The sequence below is a fragment of the Mustelus asterias genome, chromosome 30 (assembly GCF_964213995.1).
Source record: "Mustelus asterias chromosome 30, sMusAst1.hap1.1, whole genome shotgun sequence".
Taxonomy (NCBI): Eukaryota; Metazoa; Chordata; class Chondrichthyes; order Carcharhiniformes; family Triakidae; genus Mustelus; species Mustelus asterias.
Window position 1 is genome coordinate 6,858,535 of NC_135830.1, and position 19,193 is coordinate 6,877,727.

General features: G+C 47.6%; 1 protein-coding gene across 1 annotated transcript; it reads left to right on the top strand.

Moving 5' to 3' along the window:
* The first annotated feature begins 492 nt into the window (after positions 1-492).
* Positions 493-16,686, top strand: LOC144481068 (uncharacterized). The gene is made up of 5 exons (XM_078200721.1): positions 493-667; positions 12,028-12,327; positions 13,210-13,320; positions 13,761-13,793; positions 15,373-16,686. Exons 1-5 carry the CDS (start codon positions 610-612, stop codon positions 15,861-15,863), a joined length of 993 nt encoding a protein of 330 aa, XP_078056847.1. The 5' UTR covers positions 493-609; the 3' UTR covers positions 15,864-16,686.
* Positions 16,687-19,193: the final 2,507 nt, after the last annotated feature.

Consider the following 19,193-nt stretch of genomic DNA (forward strand, 5'->3'; position numbering starts at 1 on the left):
TGTTTCTCTGTGTTTGTGTGTTTTTCTCTATCTATCTCTGTTTCTTTCTCCCTCTCTCTCTGTTTCTTTCTCCCTTTGCTGGCCCCCGCGTCAGTCTCCCTGTTTGTCTCTCTCTCTCTCTGTTTCTGTCTCTCTCTTTTGGCCTCTGCTTCTGTCTGCCCACGTCTCTCTGCTTGCCTTTCTGTATTAATTTGTTTCTCTCGACGAGTTTCTCTGCCATTTTGTTTCTTTCTATCTCTATTTCTGTTTCTCAATCTTTGTTGCTGCTTTTTCATCTCTCCTGTCTGTTTCCCTTTGTGTTCCTCTTTCTGTTACTCCTTCTCCCTTTCCCTTTCTGCTGTTGCTTTAACTCTGTTTCTCTCTCTCTCTTTGTCGTGGTCAGTTCCGAGAAGAATTTTGTGCTCTGGCGTCTATTTTGGTTTTGTGGATGTTATCAGCTGACACCTTTTCTCAGGAAGTGACCAAGTCTCAGATGCTATCGCAAGTTTCTGGAACAAACCCTTCAATTCTTGCACTGAACGGATTCAATTCGTCAGCAGTTTCTGAAGATTCTCTCAGCCTCGTTCGTCCATCATCTCTCTGCACCTTCCAATCCGCAGGAATCAACCAATGGATCCAGTGTATGGAAATCTGTGGGGAACCATGATCCTGCTGTCACTGTGGAGTGGTGAGTGAGGGAGGGAGTGGTGAGTGAGGGAGGGAAAGAGTGACGGAGGGACTGGTGAGTGAGTTATACATAGAGGGAATGGAGTGAGTGAGGGAAAGATTGACGGAGGGACTGGTGAGTGAGTGAGGGAGGGAGTGGTGAGTGAGTGAGGGAGGGAATTGTGAGTGAAGAAGGGAGTTGTGAGTGAGGGAGGGAAAGAGTGATGGAGGGAGGGAGTGGTGAAGGGGTGAGGGGTAGAGTGAGGGAGGGACAGGGAAGAAGTGGTGAGTGAGTTATAGAGTGAGTAGTAAGGAAGGGAGTTTTGAGTGATGGAGGGGTGAATGAGGGAGACAGTGGTGAGGGAGGAAAGGAAGAAATTGGGAAGGGGTGTGAGTGAAGAGAGGGAGTAGGAGGAAGGGAGCGAGAGAGGATGAGTGAGAAAGAGGCATTGAGAGGGAGGGAGTCACAGAGAGATTCAGCAAAGGTGAGAGAGTGAGGGGAGGATGTGAGGTGAGAAAGTGATAAGATGGAGTGAACCACATCAATTGAATTAGGGCCTGAGAGAGAGGGAGTGGCAGAGGATGCGTGAGGAAGGGGTGTGTGAGAGAGGGTTACTGAGATGGAGAGTGACTATGATGGAGAGTGTCTATGATGGAGGGTGCCTGTGATGGAGGGTACCTGTGATGGACGGTGAGAGTGCGGGGGAGGGGGTGAGTGGAGAGGAGGGGGAGGACAGAGTGGTGAAGAAGGCATTCGGCATGCTTGGTTCCCTCGGTTCGACCAATGAATACAGTAGTTGGGACGTCTTGTTGAATTTGTACAAAACATTGGCAAGGCCATACTTGGAATACTGTGTACAGTTCTGGTCATCCTATTTCATAAAGAAGATTATTAAACTAGAAAGAATGTAGAAATAATTTATTAGGATGTTACCAGGACCTAATGGTTTGAGTTTTAAGGAGAGGCTGGATAGGCTGGGACATTTTTCCCTGGAGAGCAGGAGACTTAGGAGGACCTAGGGGTGAGAATAGAGGTCTATAAGATAATGAGGGCCATAGATCAGTTAGCTAATCAACATATTTTCCCAGAGGTAGGGGAAAACTAGAGGGCATAGGTTTAAGGTGAGAGGGGAGAGATACAAATTTGTCGAGAGGGGCAAGTTTTTCACAGAGGGTGGTGAGTGTCTGGAACAAGCTGCCAAAGATAGTAATAGAGACGGGTACAATTTTGTCTTTTAAAAAGCGTTCAGACAGCTACATGGGTAAGATGGGTCGACAGGGATATGGGCCAAATGCAGGTAATTGGGACTAGCTTAGTGGTTAAAAAAAAGGGTGGCAGGGACTAGTTGGGCAGAAGGGCCTGTTTCCATGCTATAAAGCTCTATGACTTGGGCAGCACGGTAGCACAGTGGTTAGCACTGCTGCTTCACAGCTCCAGGGTCCCGGGTTCGATTCCCGGCTCGGGTCACTGTCTGTGTGGAGTTTGCACATTCTCCTCGTGTCTGCGTGGGTTTCCTCCGGATGCTCCGGTTTCCTCCCACAGTCCAAAGATGTGTGGGTTAGGTTGATTGGCCAGGTTAAAAATTGTCCCTGAGATGTGTAGTTAGAGCGATTAGCGGGTAAATATGTGGGGGTAGAGCCTGGGTGGGATTGTGGTCGGTGCAGACTCGATGGGCCGAATGGCCTCCTTCTGCACTGTAGGGTTTCTATGACTCGAGAGTGCGGAGTGGTAGGATGAGGAAGGGGGTGAGGGCGTGTGAGGGCAGGGGGCGAGAGTGCGGGAAGAGGGTGAGTGTGGGGGAGAGGGGATGAGGGCGTGGGATGGCGTAAGTGCGGAGGAGGGCGAGTGTGCAGGAAAGGATGAGAGGGTGGGAGAAGGTATGAGAGGGAAAAGGTGTGAGTTGTGAGTGAGCACCAGCGTGAGTGAATGTGACTGAGCGAGAGGAACGGTGAGCCTGAAGGATGGTGTGAGTGTGAGGGAGAGTGTGTGAGGGAGAGGGAAGGGGAGAGTGTGGCAGAGGGGGTGAGTATGAAGGAGAATACACATGAGGAAGCGGGTGTGAAGGAAAGGATGTGAGGGAAGGAGGAGGTATAAGCAGGACAGGGTGCGAAGGTGGGTGTGATTGTGAGGGCGGGTGACGATATAAGTGAGGGTGCATAAGGAGAGGGGGTGAGGGAGAAGGGGTGAGGGAAAGGGGTGGGGGGGTGTGAGGGAGATAATGTGAGGGGGAGGTGGTGAGCTTGTGATGGAGGGTGCTTATATAGTAGAGGGTGTATGAAGGAGGGTGAGAGGGGTGTGTGTGAGTGTGAGGAAGGGTCTGAGTGTGAGGCAGTTGAGGACAGGCAGTACAAAACTGTTGAGCTTTTCAACATGATCTTGTCTACTTTGAGATCAAACATCATCTGCTCACCTTTTCCTGAAATCCCTTTGATTAAGACTTTAAAAACCCTCAGGCTCAATTTGAAATTCAGATTTGATGGCGTCTCATTTGTTGATTTTAGAAATATTTCTTATGTTTGCCTCTCATTGCTACAGGATAACCACTCATCTTCTCAGTCAGATACTCAGAAACTGATCACCCCCTCCCTCAACCATCCCCCCACCACCTCACCCCCCCCCCCCACCCCCCGCATATCCCTTGATCCCTTGAGCTATATCGAATAACTTGAAATCACACAACGTTTTGGCCTTAACTCCTTGCTGTCACATTGAATTCCACAGATTCACCACTCTCTGGGTGAAGACATTTTTAATCACCTCAGTCTTAATCAGTTCATCCCTTATCCTCAAAGTACGACACCTAATTCTGGACTCCCCCGCCATTTAATAATTCCTATGAGATCCCCTCTCACTCTTCTAAACCCCAGTGAATATAAGCGTAACTGATTTAGTCTCTCCTCACATGACGGACCTGCCACTCCAGGAATGAGCCTGGTAACCCTTTGGTGCTTGCCTCCTATAGCAAGGACACCCTTCCTCAGATACGGACACCAAAACTGCACACAGTACTCCAAGTGTGGCCTCACCAACACCCGACACAATTGCAATAAAACATCCCTATTCCGACACTCTTATCTCTCGCTATGAAGTCCAACATACTATTTGCCTTCTTTACTGCCTGCTAAGTGCCTCAGTGTTTACTTTCGGCAACTGATGCACGAGGGCACCAAGGTCTCGGTGAGAATCCACCTCTCTCAGTTTACAACCATTCAAACAATAATCTGTCTTCCTATTATTGCCACCAAAGTGGATAATCTCACATTTGTCCACGTTGTACTGCATCTGCCATGCGTATGCGCACTCATTCAGCCTGTCCAAATCAGATTAAAGAATCCCTGCATCCCCCTCACAGCTCACCCTCCCACCATAATTTGTCATCTGCAAACTTGGAGCTAGTACATTTCGTTCCCTCTTCCGAATCATCAATCTTTTATGTGAACAGTTGGGATCCCAACACCGATCCCTGCAGTAGTCCACGAGTCACTGCTTGCCAATCGAAAAAAGACCCATTTATGCTAACTCTGTTTCCTGCCTGCTAATCAGCTCTCTATCTATCTCAAAACACTAACTTGTTAAAAGCCTTCTGAAAGTCCAAATAAACCACCTTCTCTAGTTCTCCTCGACTAGTTACATTCTCAAATAATTCCAATAGATTCATCAAGCATGATTTCTCCTTTGTAAATAGATGCTGGCATTGTCTGATTATACCACTGTTTTCCAACTGCTGAGTTTTGAAATACTTGATAAACGGACTCCAGCTACTTCGCCAATACTGATGTCAGGCTCATTGGTCCATAGTACCCTGTTCTCTCTACCCCATTTTCTGAATCGTGGGCTTACATTATCTACCCTCCAATCCGCAGGAACCAGTCCGAGTCCAAAGAACTGGAAAATGACACCAAATGTGTCCCTATTTCATAGAATCACAGAATTCATACAGTTCTGGAGGAAGCCGTTTGGCCGATCGAGTTTGCACCGACCACAATGCCACCCAGACCCTATTCCCATGACCCCACATATTTACCCTGCCAATCCCCTGACACTCGGGTCAATTTAGTATGGCCAATCAACCTAATCTGCACGCGGCACGGTGGCACAGTGGTTAGCACAGCTGCCTCACATCGCCAGGGATCTGGGTTCGATTCCTGGCTTGGGTCACTGTCTGTGCGGAGTCTGCACGTTCTCCCCGTGTCTGCGTGGATTTCCTCCAGGTGCTCCGATTTCCTCCCACATTCCAAGCATGTGTGGGTTAGGTGGATTGGCCATGCTAAAGTGCCCCATAGTGTCAGAGGGACTAGCTTGGTTAAATACATGGGGTTACGGGGATAGAGCCTGGGTGGGATTGCGTTCCTTGCAGACTTGATGGGCCGAATGGCCTCCTTCTGCACTGTTGGAACCTTTAACTCTGTAACTTTGGACTGTAGGAGGAAACCGGGGCACCCGGAGGAAACCCACGCAGACACGGGGAGAACGTGTAAACTCTAAACAGACAGTGATCGAGGCTGGAATTAAAGCTCGAGCTTTGAGGCAACAGTGCTGACCACTGTGCCACCGTGCCACCCCCCTCTAGGGCTGTTCCGTTATGTACTCTGACATGAAGATTATAAGGCCCCAGAGACCATTTTAGAAAGAGTGATGAGATCCTGCAGCAGTTTAGGAAGTTAGATAGAATGTTAAAAAGCAGGACCTCTAGGATTGTAATCTCAGGATTATTACCTAGATAGAAGACATAGAAACCCTACAGTGCAGTCGGAGGCCATTCGGCCCATCGAGTCTGCACCGACCACAATCCCACCCAGGCCCTACCCCCACATATTTTACCCGCTAATCCCTCTAACCTACGCATCCCAGGACTCTAAGGGACAATTTTTAACCTGGCCAATCAACCTAACCCGCACATCTTTGGACTGTGGGAGGAAACCGGAGCGCCCGGAGGAAACCCACGCAGACACGAGGAGTATGTGCAAACTCCACACAGACAGTGACCCTGCGCTATGTACCAGTGAGGCGAGAAATTGGAAGATAGTACAGCTCAACATGTGGCTCAACAACTGGTGTACGGGGAAGGGTTTAGATATCTGGACCACTGGGATCTCTTACGGGACAGGTGGGATCTGTACAAGGACGGCTTGTATCTAAACTGGAGGGGCATTAATATTCTGACCGGGAGGTTTGCTAGTATCACACGGGAGGATTTAAAGTACTTTGGCAGGGGATAGGAACCAAAGCAAAGGTGAATTAACTTAAAGTAATAGTTCATTTATTAGTCATAAATAAGGCTTACATTAACACTGCAATTAAGTGACGGTGAAATTCCCCTAGTCACCGCACTTGGCACTTGTTCGGATCAATGCACCTAACCAGCACGTCTTTCAGACTGTGGGAGGAAACCGGAACACCCTGAAGGAACCCACGCAGACATGGGGAGGACGTGCAAACTCCACACAGACAGTAACCCAAGAAGGCAATCGAACCCTGGTCCATCACGCTGGGAAGCAGCGGTGCTAACCACTGTGCCACCATGCCGCCCACTTAAGGAGGACTGGAGAGTAGGTCCAGTAAAATTCAGAGAAAGAGCAGGCAGAGTGTGGTTGCTCATCAAAGAGGTTCTGGTGGACTGATGTACATTTGTTTCAATGCGGGAAGTGTAACAGGTAAGAACTTAGGGCTTGGATTAATACTTGGAATTATGATGTTGTTGCCATTAGAGACTTGGCTAAGGGAAGGACAGGATTGGCAGCTTTACGTTCCAGGATACAGATGTTTTCAGTGGGATAGAGGGGGATCTAAAAGGGGTGGGGGAGTTACACTACTGGAGAATATCACAAATGTATTGTGGGAGGACACCTCAGAGAGCTCATACAGCGAGGCAACATGGGTAGAGCTCAGGAATAGGAAGGGTGTAGTCACAACGCTGGGGGTTTACTGTAGTCCCCCTAAAAGCCAGCGACAGAGGAACAGATATATAGGCGGATTTTGGCAAGGTGCAAAAGTAACAGGGTTGCTGTGGAGGGAGATATTAACTTCCCCAAAATGACTGGGACTACTTAGTGCTCGCGACGTGGATGGGGCAGAGTTTGTAAGGCACATCCAGGAGGATGTCTTGAACTATTATGTCGATAGTCCAACTCGGGAAGGAGCCATACTGGACCTGTTATTGGGGAATGAGCCTGGCCGGGTGACGACGTTTCAGGAGGAGAGCAGTTTGGGAACAGTGACCACAATTCAGTAAGCTTTAAGGTACTGATGGATAAAGATAAGTGTAGTCCTCAAGTGAAGGTGCTAAATTAGGGGAAGGCGAATTACAACATTATTAGGCAGGAATTGAAGAATATAGATTGGGGCAGATATTTGAGGGCAAATCAATTTCTGACATGTGGAGGTTTTCAACTGCAAGTTGGTAGGAATTCAGGACTGGCACATTCCTATGAGGCTGAAGGGTAATTATGGCAAGTTTCAGCAAACTTGGATAGTGAGAGATATTGTGAGCCTAGTCAAAGAGAAAAAAGGAAGCTCATGGTTCCTGTGGCGATGACTCATGTTTCATTTCCTCACCCTGCACTATAAATATCTTTGACTTTCTATGTCTTTTAGCTTTGACAAAGGGTCATCTGGAGTCGAAACATCAGCTCTTTTCTCTCCTTACAGATGCGGCCAGACCTGCTGAGATTTTCCAGCATGTTCTCTTTTGGCTGGAGAAAAAGGAAGCATTTGTCAAGGCTAGGAGAATGGGAACACACGAAGGAGAAGTGGAATACAAGAAAAGTAGAAAGAAGCTCAAGCAAGGAGTAAGGAGGGCTAAAAGGGGTAACAAAAAGTAATTGGCCAGCAGGATTAAGGAAAATCCTTTTTATGCATATATGAAGAGAAAGCAAGGAACCTGGAGGAGGACAGGGGAGGGGATCTATGCATGGAGCTGGAGGAAAAGAGGAAATGAGCGCGGTATTAAATGAATACTTTGCGTCAGTTTTCACAAAAGAGGAGGACTTGCTTAATGATGAGTCTGGGGAAGTGTGTGTAGATAGTTTGGGTCATGATGAGACCAAAAAGGAGGTAATATTGGGTTCTTGAAAAGCACTAAATTAGACGAGTCCACGGGGCCTGATGGGAAACACCCCAGAATACTGAGAGATGCAAGGCAGGAAACTGCTCAGGACTTGAGAGAAATCTTTGTATCCTCACTAGTACAGTGGAGGTCCCAGAAGATTGGATAACGTTGTTCCTTTGTTTATGAAGGGTAGTAAGGATAAACCAGGTAATTAAAGGCCGGTGAGCCTTCAGCCAATGGTGGGGAAATTATTGGAGAGCATTCTTCGAGACAGGATTTACTCCCACTTGAAAATAAGTGGACGTATTAGTGAGTCACAACACGGTTTTGTGATGGGGAGGTCGTGTCTCACTTAGTTAATCGAGTTTTTCGAGGAAGTGGCGAAGATGATTGATGAGGGTAGGGCAGTGCATGTTGTCTACATGGACTTCAGTAAGGCCTTTGACAAGGTCCCTCATGGCAGACTGGTACAGAAGGTTAAGTCGCACGGGATCAGAGATCAGCTGGCAAGATGGATGCAGAACTGCCTCGGTCATAGAAGACAGAGGGTAGTAGTGGAAGGGTGCGTTTCTGAATGGAGGGCTGTGACAAGTGGCGTTCTTCAGGGATCAATGCTGGGACTTTTGATGCTTGTAATATATATAAATGATTTGGAGGGAAATGTAACTGGTTTGATTAGTAAGTCTGCAGACGATGCAAAGATTGGAGGAATTGTGGATCGCAGTGACGACTGTCAGAGGATACAGCAGGATATAGAATGGTTCGAGACTTGGGCGGAGAGATGGCAGATGGAGTTTAATGGACAAATGTGAGGTAATGCATTTTGGAAGTCTAATATAGATGGGAAATATACAGTAAATGGCAGAACCCTTAAGAATATTGACAGGCAGAGGGATCTGGGTGTGCAGATATCCAAGTCACTGAAAGTGGCAACGCAGGTGGAGAAGGTCGATGGAGACGGGAGAGGTGCCGGAGGATTGGAGGATTGCGGATGTGGTTCCTATTTTCAAGAAGGGGATTAAGGATAGCCCAGGAAATTACCGACTGGTGAGTCTAACCTCAGTGGTTGGTAGGCTGATGGAGAAGATCCTGTGGGACAAGATTTATGAGCATTTAGAGAGGTTTAGTATGCTCAAGAATACTCAGCATGGCTTTGTCAAAGGCAGATCGTGCCTTACGAGCCTGGTGGAGTTCTTCGAAAATGTGACTAAACACAGTGACGAAGGGAAAGCGGTAGATGTGGTTTATATGGATCTTAGCAAGGCGTTCGATAAGGTCCCCCATGCAAGGGTTCTAGAAAAAGTGAGAGGGCATGGGATCCAAGGGGCTGCTGCCCTGTGGATCCAGTACTGGCTTGCCCAGAGGAGGCAGAGAGTGGGTACAGATGGGTCTTTTTCTAAATAGAGGTCGGTCACCAGTGGTGTGCCCCAGGGATCTGTTCTGGGACCCTTGCTGTTTGTCATTTTCATAAATGACCTGGATGAGGACGTGGAGGGATGGGTTGGTAAGTTTGCCGACGACCCAAAGTTTGGTGTGGTTGTGGATAGTCTGGAGGGATGTCAGAAGTTACAGAGGGACATAGATAGGATGCAAGACTGGGTGGTGAAGTTGCAGATGGACTTCTACCCAGATAAATGCGTAGTGGTCCATTTTGGCAGGTCAAATGGGATGAAGGAGTACAATATAAAGGGAAAGACTCTTCGTACTGTAGAGGATCAGAAGGACCTTGGGGTCCGGGTCCATAGGACTCTAAAATTGGCCCCAGAGGTGGAGGAGGTGGTTAAGAAGGCGTATGGTGTGCTGGCCTTTATCAATCGAGGGATTGAGTTTAGGAGTCCGGGGATAATGATGCAGCTATATAAGACCCTCGTCAGCCCACACTTGGAGTACTGTGCTCAGTTCTGGTCGCCTCATTATAGGAAGGATGTGGAAAAGATTGAAAGGGTGCAGAGGAGATTTAGAAGGATGTTGCCTGGATTGACTGGCATGCCTTATGAGGATAGGCTGAGGGAGCTCGGTCTTTTCTCCTTGGAGAGACGTAGGATGAGAGGAGACCTAATAGAGGTGTATAAGATGTTGAGAGGCATAGATCGAGTGGATTCTCAGAGGCTTTTTCTCAGGGTGGAAATCTCTGCTACGAGAGGACACAGGTTTAAGGTGCTGGGGGGTAGGTACAGGGGAAATGTTAGGGGGAACCTTTTCACACAGAGGGTGGTGGACGAGTGAAATCGGCTGCCGTCAGTGGTGGTGGAGGCAAACTCAATAGGGTCTTTTAAGAGACTCCTGGATGAGTACATGGGACTTAATAGGATGGAGGGTTATAGGTAGGCCTCGAAGGTAGGGATATGTTCGGCACAACTTGTGGGGCCGAACGGCCTGTTTTGTGCTGTAGTTTTATATAAGGTAGTCAAGAATGCATACAGCATGCTTCATCGGCCTTCATCGGCCGGGGCATTGAGTTTAAAAATTGTCAAGTCATGTTGCATCTTTATAGAACCTTAGTTAGGCTGCACTTGGAATATCGTGTTCAATTCTGGTCTTCACGCTACCAGAAGGATGTGGAGGTTTTGGAGAGGGTGCAGAAGAAATTTCATAGAATAGAATGCCTGCAGTGCAGAAGGAAGCCATTGAGAGCATCAAGTCTGCCACCGACCACAATCCCACCCAGACCCTATTCCCCTCATCCTTCATATTAACCTTGCTAATTCCCCTGACCAGAGTGTCAATTTACCATTGCCAATCAACATAACCCGCACATCTTTGGACTGTGGGAGGAAACGGAACATCCGGAGAAAACCCATGCAGACATGGGGAGAACGTGCAAACTCCAAACAGACAGTTACCCGAGGCCAAAATTGAACCCGAGTCCCTGGCGCTATGAGGCAGCAATGCTAACCACCGTGCCACCAACCTTTTTTTATAATACTGGTTCAGTTCATCTACTATCTCCTTATTGTTTTGTTTTCAACTCCCCAGACATACTTTCTATAGGACCAATGCTCACTTTGTTGACTTTTCTTTTTTAAGTATCTGTGGAAATTGTTACATGATATACTACATTTCAATTTCTCATATTCCTCGATAACTTTCTCTCATTCTCCCTCTTTATTAATCTTTTTGTCATTCTTTGCTGTCTTTATCCTATCCTATCCTATCCAATCTTCTTACCTGCCACCCTTTTATCAGGATGTTGCCTGGTATGCAGGACATTAGCTGTGAGCAGAGGTTGGAGAATCTTAGTTTGTTCTCGCTGGAACGACAAACGTTGAGCGGGCGAACTGATCAACCTCTACAAGATTATGAAGGGGGACAGAATGGATAGTCAGACGCTATTTTCCCACAGTAGAAGAGTCAATTACTCGGGGGCATAGGTTTAAGTTGCGAGGGGCAAGGTTTAAAGGCGATGTATGAGGCACGTGCTTTGCACAGAGGGTGGTGGGTGCCTGGAACTCGCTGCTGGGGAAGGCAGTGGAAGCAGATACGATAGTGACTTTTAAGGGGCATCTTGCCAAATACATGAATAAGATGGGAATACAGCGATAAGGTTCCCAGAAGGATAGGGGGCTTTAGTTCAGTCGGGCAGCATGGTCGGTGCAGGCTTGGACGGCCGAAGGGCCTATTCCTGTGTTGTAATTTTCTTTGTTCTTTGTTCAATCCCATTATTTTCCCCCAAACCATTTCGCTATAAATACTGATTTCCTTCAGCACTTCATTAAAACTTGTTTCTCTCAGAGCTTTTGGTACATTATTCATGTCTTCCTTTGTGAAGACAGACCCACCATCAGGCACAAGTCAGGAGTATGATGGAATAGTCTGCTCTTGCCTTGGTAAGTGCAGCTCCATCAACACCCATGAAGCTCTACACGGCCAAAGATAAAGCAGCCCTTCCAATAACATTCACTCCTTCCACCACTGACGCACAGTGGCAGCCATGAGTAGCCTCTACGCGATGCACTGCAGGAACTCACTGAGATTCCTTCGACAGCACGCTTCAATTGCACGACCTCTCCTATCTAGAAGAGTAGCAGAAAGACCACCACCTGGAGGTTCCCCTCCAAGTCACTCAGCATCCTGACTTGGAAATATATCACTGTTCCTTCACTGTCGCTGTGTCAAAATCCTGAAACACCCTCTCGAGCAGCACTGTGGGCATACCTACATCACGGGGACTGACGCGGTTCAAGAAGGCAGCTCACCACCACCTTCTCAAGACCAATTAGAGATGGTCAATAAATGCTGTTCCAGCCTGCGACACCCACATCTTGTGAGAGAATAAAAATAGATCTTTGCTTGCAGCCAGCTGCTCGAGTTACGAATCTCTTTTTCACACTAGGTACTGCTGGGGAGCTGCAGATTTGCCTCGAGAGAAAGCAGCCCAGCAGTGGGACATGCAAAGTGGAACTGATGTGTTCCAGCTTGCGTGACTCGGCTGTTGAGTGGTTCAGAGGGAACAAGAAGGTTATCAGTGATCAGAGGCATGAGCTGAAGTTTGGTGGGATGATTTTGGATGTCACACTCGATTCCCAGCTTGGAGAAACGGTTTATAAATGCAAGGAAGCTGCAGCAGGAGTCGAGCAGACTGTTGATTTGGGAGAAACTTGTGGCTACAGCAACAATATCAGAATTCAACCAGGTAACAACCTATCGTTTTACTACATCTCAAATGCATGAACAAATCCTTGCCTTTCAGTGACGTTACCAACACTGAATCCCCCCCTAACCTGCGGGTTGATGATCAATTCTACCACTGTCACTGTAATATATTCTGCGTCATGATATAAGGAAGGATACTGCTCAGACACTATGAAGCAGTCTTGTGTCAATTAACTCGCTTCCTAACTCCCCACAATCTGTCCACCATCTAGGAGGCACAACATCCGGAGTGTGAATTTTTTTTTCATTCATACACACATACTCATGCACACAAACACACAGACCTGTGCAACACACACACACAAACACACTCACGCGCGCGCACACACAAACACACACACATGTGCACACGTAAACACACACACACATACACACACGCACATACACACACACATGTCGACACTCACACTTATGTGCACACACATACATACACTCACGCACACACGCACTCACAGACAGTGGTATTTGTATTCAATAACAAAAATCTGGATTTAAGAATCTGCTGGTGGCATGAAACCATTTTTGGAAATGGTTGGGTTCACTACTGTCCTTTAGGGAAGAAAAACTGCAGTCCTTACCCTGACTGGTCCACCTGTGAATCGAAAAACAGCAATGTGGTTGACTCTCAACTGCTGTCAGAAATAGCCCAGCGAAACACTCAATGTTAACAATCACGATGGCATTGTGGATCACACAGCACGAGGACTGCAGCGTTTCAAGAAGGCTGCACACACGCGACACATATGCACACACACAAATGTACGGAGACACACAAGCGCACACACACTGCATGTGAGAGAATGTCCTGCTGTTGTCATTTGCTATTGAACGACTCTCTTTCTCCATATTGTTCTATTTACAGATGTTTCCTCAGTTCAGTACCAGAAAGTGAAGATTATTCTTACTGCAATTTTCTTGGCAGTTTATACGGCGGCTTTGCTGATCACCTTCTATCTGTGCCATCAGCAGAGCAGTTAAGTGTTGGGTCTGTTCTCATAGCAGCAAACAATCTCCTCTTAATCCCAGAATGCTTCCCGAACATTGAGTGTGAGAGGTCGTGGATCTCGCACTGGGGGTATGAGTGACAGGGGACCTCGCACGAGGGTATGAGAGACAGGGGATCTCACACTGGGAGTGCGAGAGACAGGGGATCTCACACTGGGGGTGTGGGAGACAGGAGATTTCGCACTGGGGGTGTGAGGGACGGGGGATGTCACACTGGGCTGTGAGAGACAGGAGATCTCGCACTGGTGCTGTGCGGCAAAGAGGGAATCTCGCACTGGAACTGGGGTTTTAGTCGGAGAGGGATGGAGGGTGGCAGCAGAGGGAGAGAGTGGGGAGAGGGAGGGAGTGATAACAGAGACTCAATATCATCTGATACTGACTTTCTCTTATTTTGCCTCTTATGTCTAGGTAAAAATGAAAAGAAAAGGAGACAAAACCAAGGTAGGGGTTCAATCCAGCGTGTACGCCAAAACTGTCTGACTCTGCCTAACAAACTGCTGTCCATTACTGTGGGTACGAGGAGGTCAGCAGTTTTCCGCCGGTACAACGGTGATTGTTTGATGGGGACAGTGTAGAGGGAGTTTTACTCTGTATCTAACACCGTGCTGTACCTATCCTGGGAGTGTTTGATGGGGATAGTGCAGAGGGAGCTTTACTCTGTATCTAACACCGTGCTGTACCTGTCCTGGGAGTGTTTGATGGGGGACAGTGTAGAGGGAGTTTTACTCTGTATCTGACACCGTGCTGTACCTGTCCTAGGAATGTTTGATGGGGGGATAGTGTGGAGGAAGTTGTACTCTGTATCTAATCCTGAGCTGTACCTGTCCTGGAAGTGTTTGATGGGGGACAGTATCGATGAAGGTTTACTTTGTATCGAGCCCTGTGCTTTACCTGTCCGAGGAGTGTTTGATGGGGATAGTGTAGAGGGAGTTTTACTCTGTATGTAACCCCGTCCGGTACCTGTCCTGGGAGTTTTTGATGGGGACAGTCTCGAAGGAGCTTCACACTGTATCTAACCCTGTGCTATACCTGGCCTGGGAGTGTTTGATGGAGGCAGTGTAGAGCAAGTTTTACTCTGTATCTTACTCTGTGCTCTACCTGTTCTGGGAACGTTTGATGAGGACAGTGTGGAGGGAGTTTTACTTTGTATCTAACCTTGTGCGGTACCTGTCCTGGGAGTGTTTGATGGGAACTATGTACACGGAGATGTATTCTGTCCCTAACCTCGTGCTGTACCTGTTCGGAATGTTTGGTTGTGGGGCAGTGTAAGAGGGAATTTTTTATTTGTAAACATTACTGAGTGTAATTTCATCATTTTGGAGATGCTCAGACTGTCTCTGTGTCAATCTGCCTCCCGATCTCCCTTGCCTGGAGATTTGTCAAACAGGCGGGCACAGGAATCAGCTCGAAACCCATGTTTGCCTCTTTTACACAAGCATTTGGTGTATTAGAGTGAGGTATTCTTGTTAGAGCTACGTTGGTACTGTCACAGCTGGAATACTGCGAACAGTTTTGGTCTCCTTACCGAATTAACTCATATTCGAGCGATACAGAGAAAATCATTTTGCTACTGACTCCTGGGCTGAGGGATATTGGCTGATGTGAGATTAGTATTCTGGAAGCAAATAGTGTGAGAGGTGATCTGTTTGAAACGTATACAGATCTCTCACAGTTTTAAGTGCAACATGCTTACCGGATGTCTCCCCCGGTTGCGGAGTCTGGAATATGGGGGTCACGGTTTCAGGGTAAGGGATCAAATTTCAGGCTTTTCAGTCAGAGTGGTAAGTCTTTGAAATTCTCTAACCCAGAGAGCGGTAGATGATCATTCATTGAGTAGATTCAAGACAGAGTTTGAGAGATTTTCGGGCATTTTCTAAAAGAGAACGGGGAGTGGAGTGGAGAATAGAGTTGATAGGATCAGCATAATCGTGCCACAGGACGAGAACCAAGCTCACTGCATCCAACTGCTCCTTGTTCTTAGGTTTCTTTTTCCACTGAAATTGATCTTTCCTCTTTGCAGGAGAAGAAGGAATTTACTCTGATTTGCTAAGTCCTGGAACTCAACCTGACACCAAGGAGCAAGCCCAGGCCACTGGCCAACGGGTGCAGGGCAGGCCAAAGCGGTCTTCGCAACTGACAGTGGAGGTCGAGGCTGGGCCTGCTGCAGGCCTCAGAAGGCTGGATAAGGTTGGGCCTAGCGCAGGCTCACTAAGCGAGCAGGCCGAGGCTGGGCCTGCTGCAAGCCTCAGAATTCAGGCCGAGTCTGGGCCGAGCTCAGGCTCAATAAGAGAGCAGGCCGAGGCTGGGCCTGCTGCAAGCCTCCAAAGGCAGGATGAGACTAAGCCTAACACTCCCCAGATGGTTCCAGTACAAGATTCAACATACACAAGCCTGAAGAAACGACCAAAAGATGCTGACTACCAACTCCTCAGAGGACAGGGACCTGATGGTCAAAGTGCAGTAACATATTCAGCAGAAGCAGAGGAGGTGACACTTAAGACAACATTGTAAGGCAACAAGATAGATTTGGGAAGTGAGACAGGTACAAATTCACTCCCAGCGTATTCTACATTTAAGCCACTCGAAAACCTTTGATTATATTCCAGTTTGTAACTCACTCCCGGGTATCTGTTGTTCTATAAACCACCAGAAACCCTCGATTAGATTCCAGTTTATGACGCTCCCAGGTATCTGTTATTCTGTACATAAACCACCATGAACCTTTCAATTAGATTCTACTCTGTAACTCACTCCCAGGTATCTGTCATTTTATGTGAACCACTCCAAAATCCTCGATTGGACCCCAGTCTTTAACTCACTTATGGGTATCTGTTATTCTATAGATAAACCACCCCAAACCCCGAGATTGGATTGCAGTTTGGAACTCATTTCCAGGTATCTGTTATTCCATATATAAACCACACCAAACCCTTGATTAGATTCTAGTCTGTAACACACTCCCGGGTATCTTATCCTATATATAAACCCTCTGCTTAGATTCATTGCTTGGATTCCGGTCTGTAACTCACTCCCAGTTATTTGTTATTCTATGTATAGACCATCCTGAATCCATCAATTCGAATCCAGTCTGTAACTCAGTAAAGATCACAGGGCCAGTACTGTGAACAGGGCTATGAGGAAGTGTGTGACATTCTCTTTGTTTCCTGGGGACAATCGCTGTTTCTCAGACGACAGCTTTGAAAGATAAAAACATTGGTCTCCTTGTCTCACATTGCTGTTTTTGCGATATCGCTTTGCATAACATGGTTGCCCCATGTCTAACATTGCAACACTGACTGCACTCTAAATAAAAACCTTATTTGTTTGCTCTGAACTGTCTAGGTTGCTCAGAGGCTTAGATTTATATCGGTATGAGACTTGCTTTCCAATATGATTGTTTCGTATGTTAACCGTCTGTGCTTGCTAATGAGGAAAGTATAAAGAGTTTATCTTAATGTATGTGCACAAATGTGTTAAAATGTGATTTACACGGCTGTAAAAACTGATTCTGCCTCAAGTAGAGCATTGTTCTAGTTCGGCACTCTGTACTGCAGGGAGGATGTTAAAGTATTGCTGCGTGGGTGGAAAAGATTCAAGAGAATGACACCAGAAATAAGGAAGTACCGTTTTGTGGATAGATGGAAGCAGCTGGGTCTGTTTCTTCGAGCGTAGAACATAGAAAGAGGATTCAAGAGAAGTTTTAAAACTCTGAGACATCTGGGCCGAGTCGTTAGAGAGAGAGATTATTCCCACTGTGGGAAGGAGCCAGATTGGAGATCGGTCTGGGACGTGGGCGTTCGGGGTTGGCCCGCAAATGGACAGGGCGGCCACGATCGTGGGAGGTTTTGGGGAGGAACACTGCGGGGGTCCCGGGCTGACCAGCGAGCGAGCGGGGTCACTGCGCATGCGCAGAGGCCCGCTGAATTCAGCCCACCCCCCATTGCGAATAGGCCCCGCCCCCTGAGATTTAATGATATTCGCGCCGGTGAGCTCTGCATTGTACAAAGCGTGGGAGACTCTAATCTGAACTCCCGCTGATTAAACCAGCGTGAATTATTCCAGCTTTCCCGCGAATGCCACACTTGGATTTTTCTGGGAGAGTCACCTCCATGATTCCAATAAGGCTGAAGCAGTGTTTTGCAAAGCTTCGTGACTGCTGTGGACCTGAAGCGAAAGGAATGTGGGGGATGTTGCTGGCAGGCACTGGAGGTGCTTGGTGGGGTTCCTCCTGGCTGTCTTCCGGTGCTGGCTGGTGGACCAGTGATACCTGGGGTGGCGGGGTGGGGAGGCGGATTTGGTGTTGGGGTGTGGGGGGGGGGGGGGGGGGGCTTCTATTTTCTCAGAGCTCTAGGTGGGCGGGCCCTGAATGAGTTCTGCTCAGCTTTCCCCCAGAGGGCACTGCTGTAACTTTGTGGAAAAGGGGCCCTGAAGGAGTGCTGCTCAGCCTTCCCCTTGAGGGCACTGTGCAGTGGTATTATCTGGACCTGGGGTGTGGTTAGGAACTGCACTGAGTACTGTGTTTCCGGGGGAGGGAGGGGGGCCAGTGCACCATGTGCTGACTGAGGCTTAACCACATCAAGCAGCTGCTGCTCCAGGCCGGGGTGCGGTGGTTCGCACTTCGACTGCATGGAATCTGCTGTCACTGGGCACCTACCCGGTGATGATTTAACTCTGCCTCTGCCCCGTGACACTGACCATGCCTGTAACGGATACTGCAGTTGCACATATGGCAATTGTTCAAGGGTGCGCAGTGCCACAGCTGCACACTCACCTGCATAATCTGTGCCAGCATTTGTCATGATGGGAATTTCACACAACCGAATCAGGTCGCGTCCGGCACCATGGATTGTGTGGTGTTGACAGTACCCGCAACTGGGAGTATTGGCCCAAGTGAGGGATTAGGGTGGTGCTGGGTCTATGCTTCCAATGACACGAATCAGTAATTCTTTGTCTTTCCAAACCCCATTGTGCAGATGGATTTTAGATTAATAGATTTGGAGCTGGCCATTATGGTGGTGGATGAGGAGGAAGAGGAGGTGGCTCAGGAGGCGGCGGGTGTGGGGAGACCACCGCAGGAGCAGTCAATACCAGTCCCTCAGGAAGGACAGCAGGGAGCTGTCGCTGAGGTCCAGGAGGTGGGTGAGCAGTCTCTCAAAAAGGTTGAGAGGGCAAGGTGGTACAGGCCCAGAAATTTATTTGAGGCTGTCTCGGCGGCGACGTGCCGCCGCCGGCTGCGGCTCTCCAGGAGCACAGTGCGACAATTATGTAAGATGCTCGCACACCTGGCACCTGATTTCTCAACTTATCTTGAAGTTCAACCTTTAACAGCGGTCGTCCGGCAAATATTGAAGCAAGCAATGATTTCTGCTCAATCATCAATGCATCATTCTCATCTTCCTTCGAATAATTTCAACCAGTTCTGTCCAATATTTGTTCGTTGTTCAATGTTTAATATTAATATATTTTTATTAATCACATATCTTCTCATTCTGAATGAAATATCTCCGAAATCGGAAACATTGAATTGCAAACATGACTGACCAACAAAAGGAATCGAATCACTGGGTAATACACATGTCACGGTGCTTCATTGAGATTGACCACAATCAGCTTTTAAACAAAATCAAATACCTTTAAAGATAACTTAAAGATCATTTAAGAATGATTTGTTAGTTATACTTGATCTCTCTTTATTCTGTGTATGAAACACTCAGACGTCTAAATCCCATTCAGCTGCAGGAAAGTCCAGTAGATCCGCACGAATTCTCGATTTCCTCAACTGTCTGAGTGGTTTTCCCGATTTCTTTACTCTGAAGAACGATGTTAAAATAATGGTTCTGC

Bases quoted from the DNA above. Each gene is read 5' to 3' on its own strand.
- LOC144481068 (XM_078200721.1), top strand. From the start codon at position 610: ATGGATCCAGTGTATGGAAATCTGTGGGGAACCATGATCCTGCTGTCA. The intron at 668-12,027 runs GTGAGTGAGGGA...TTTTCACACTAG, and splicing joins CCTGCTGTCACTGTGGAGTG to GTACTGCTGGGGAGCTGCAG. The intron at 13,321-13,760 runs GTTAAGTGTTGG...TCTTATGTCTAG, and splicing joins TCTGTGCCATCAGCAGAGCA to GTAAAAATGAAAAGAAAAGG.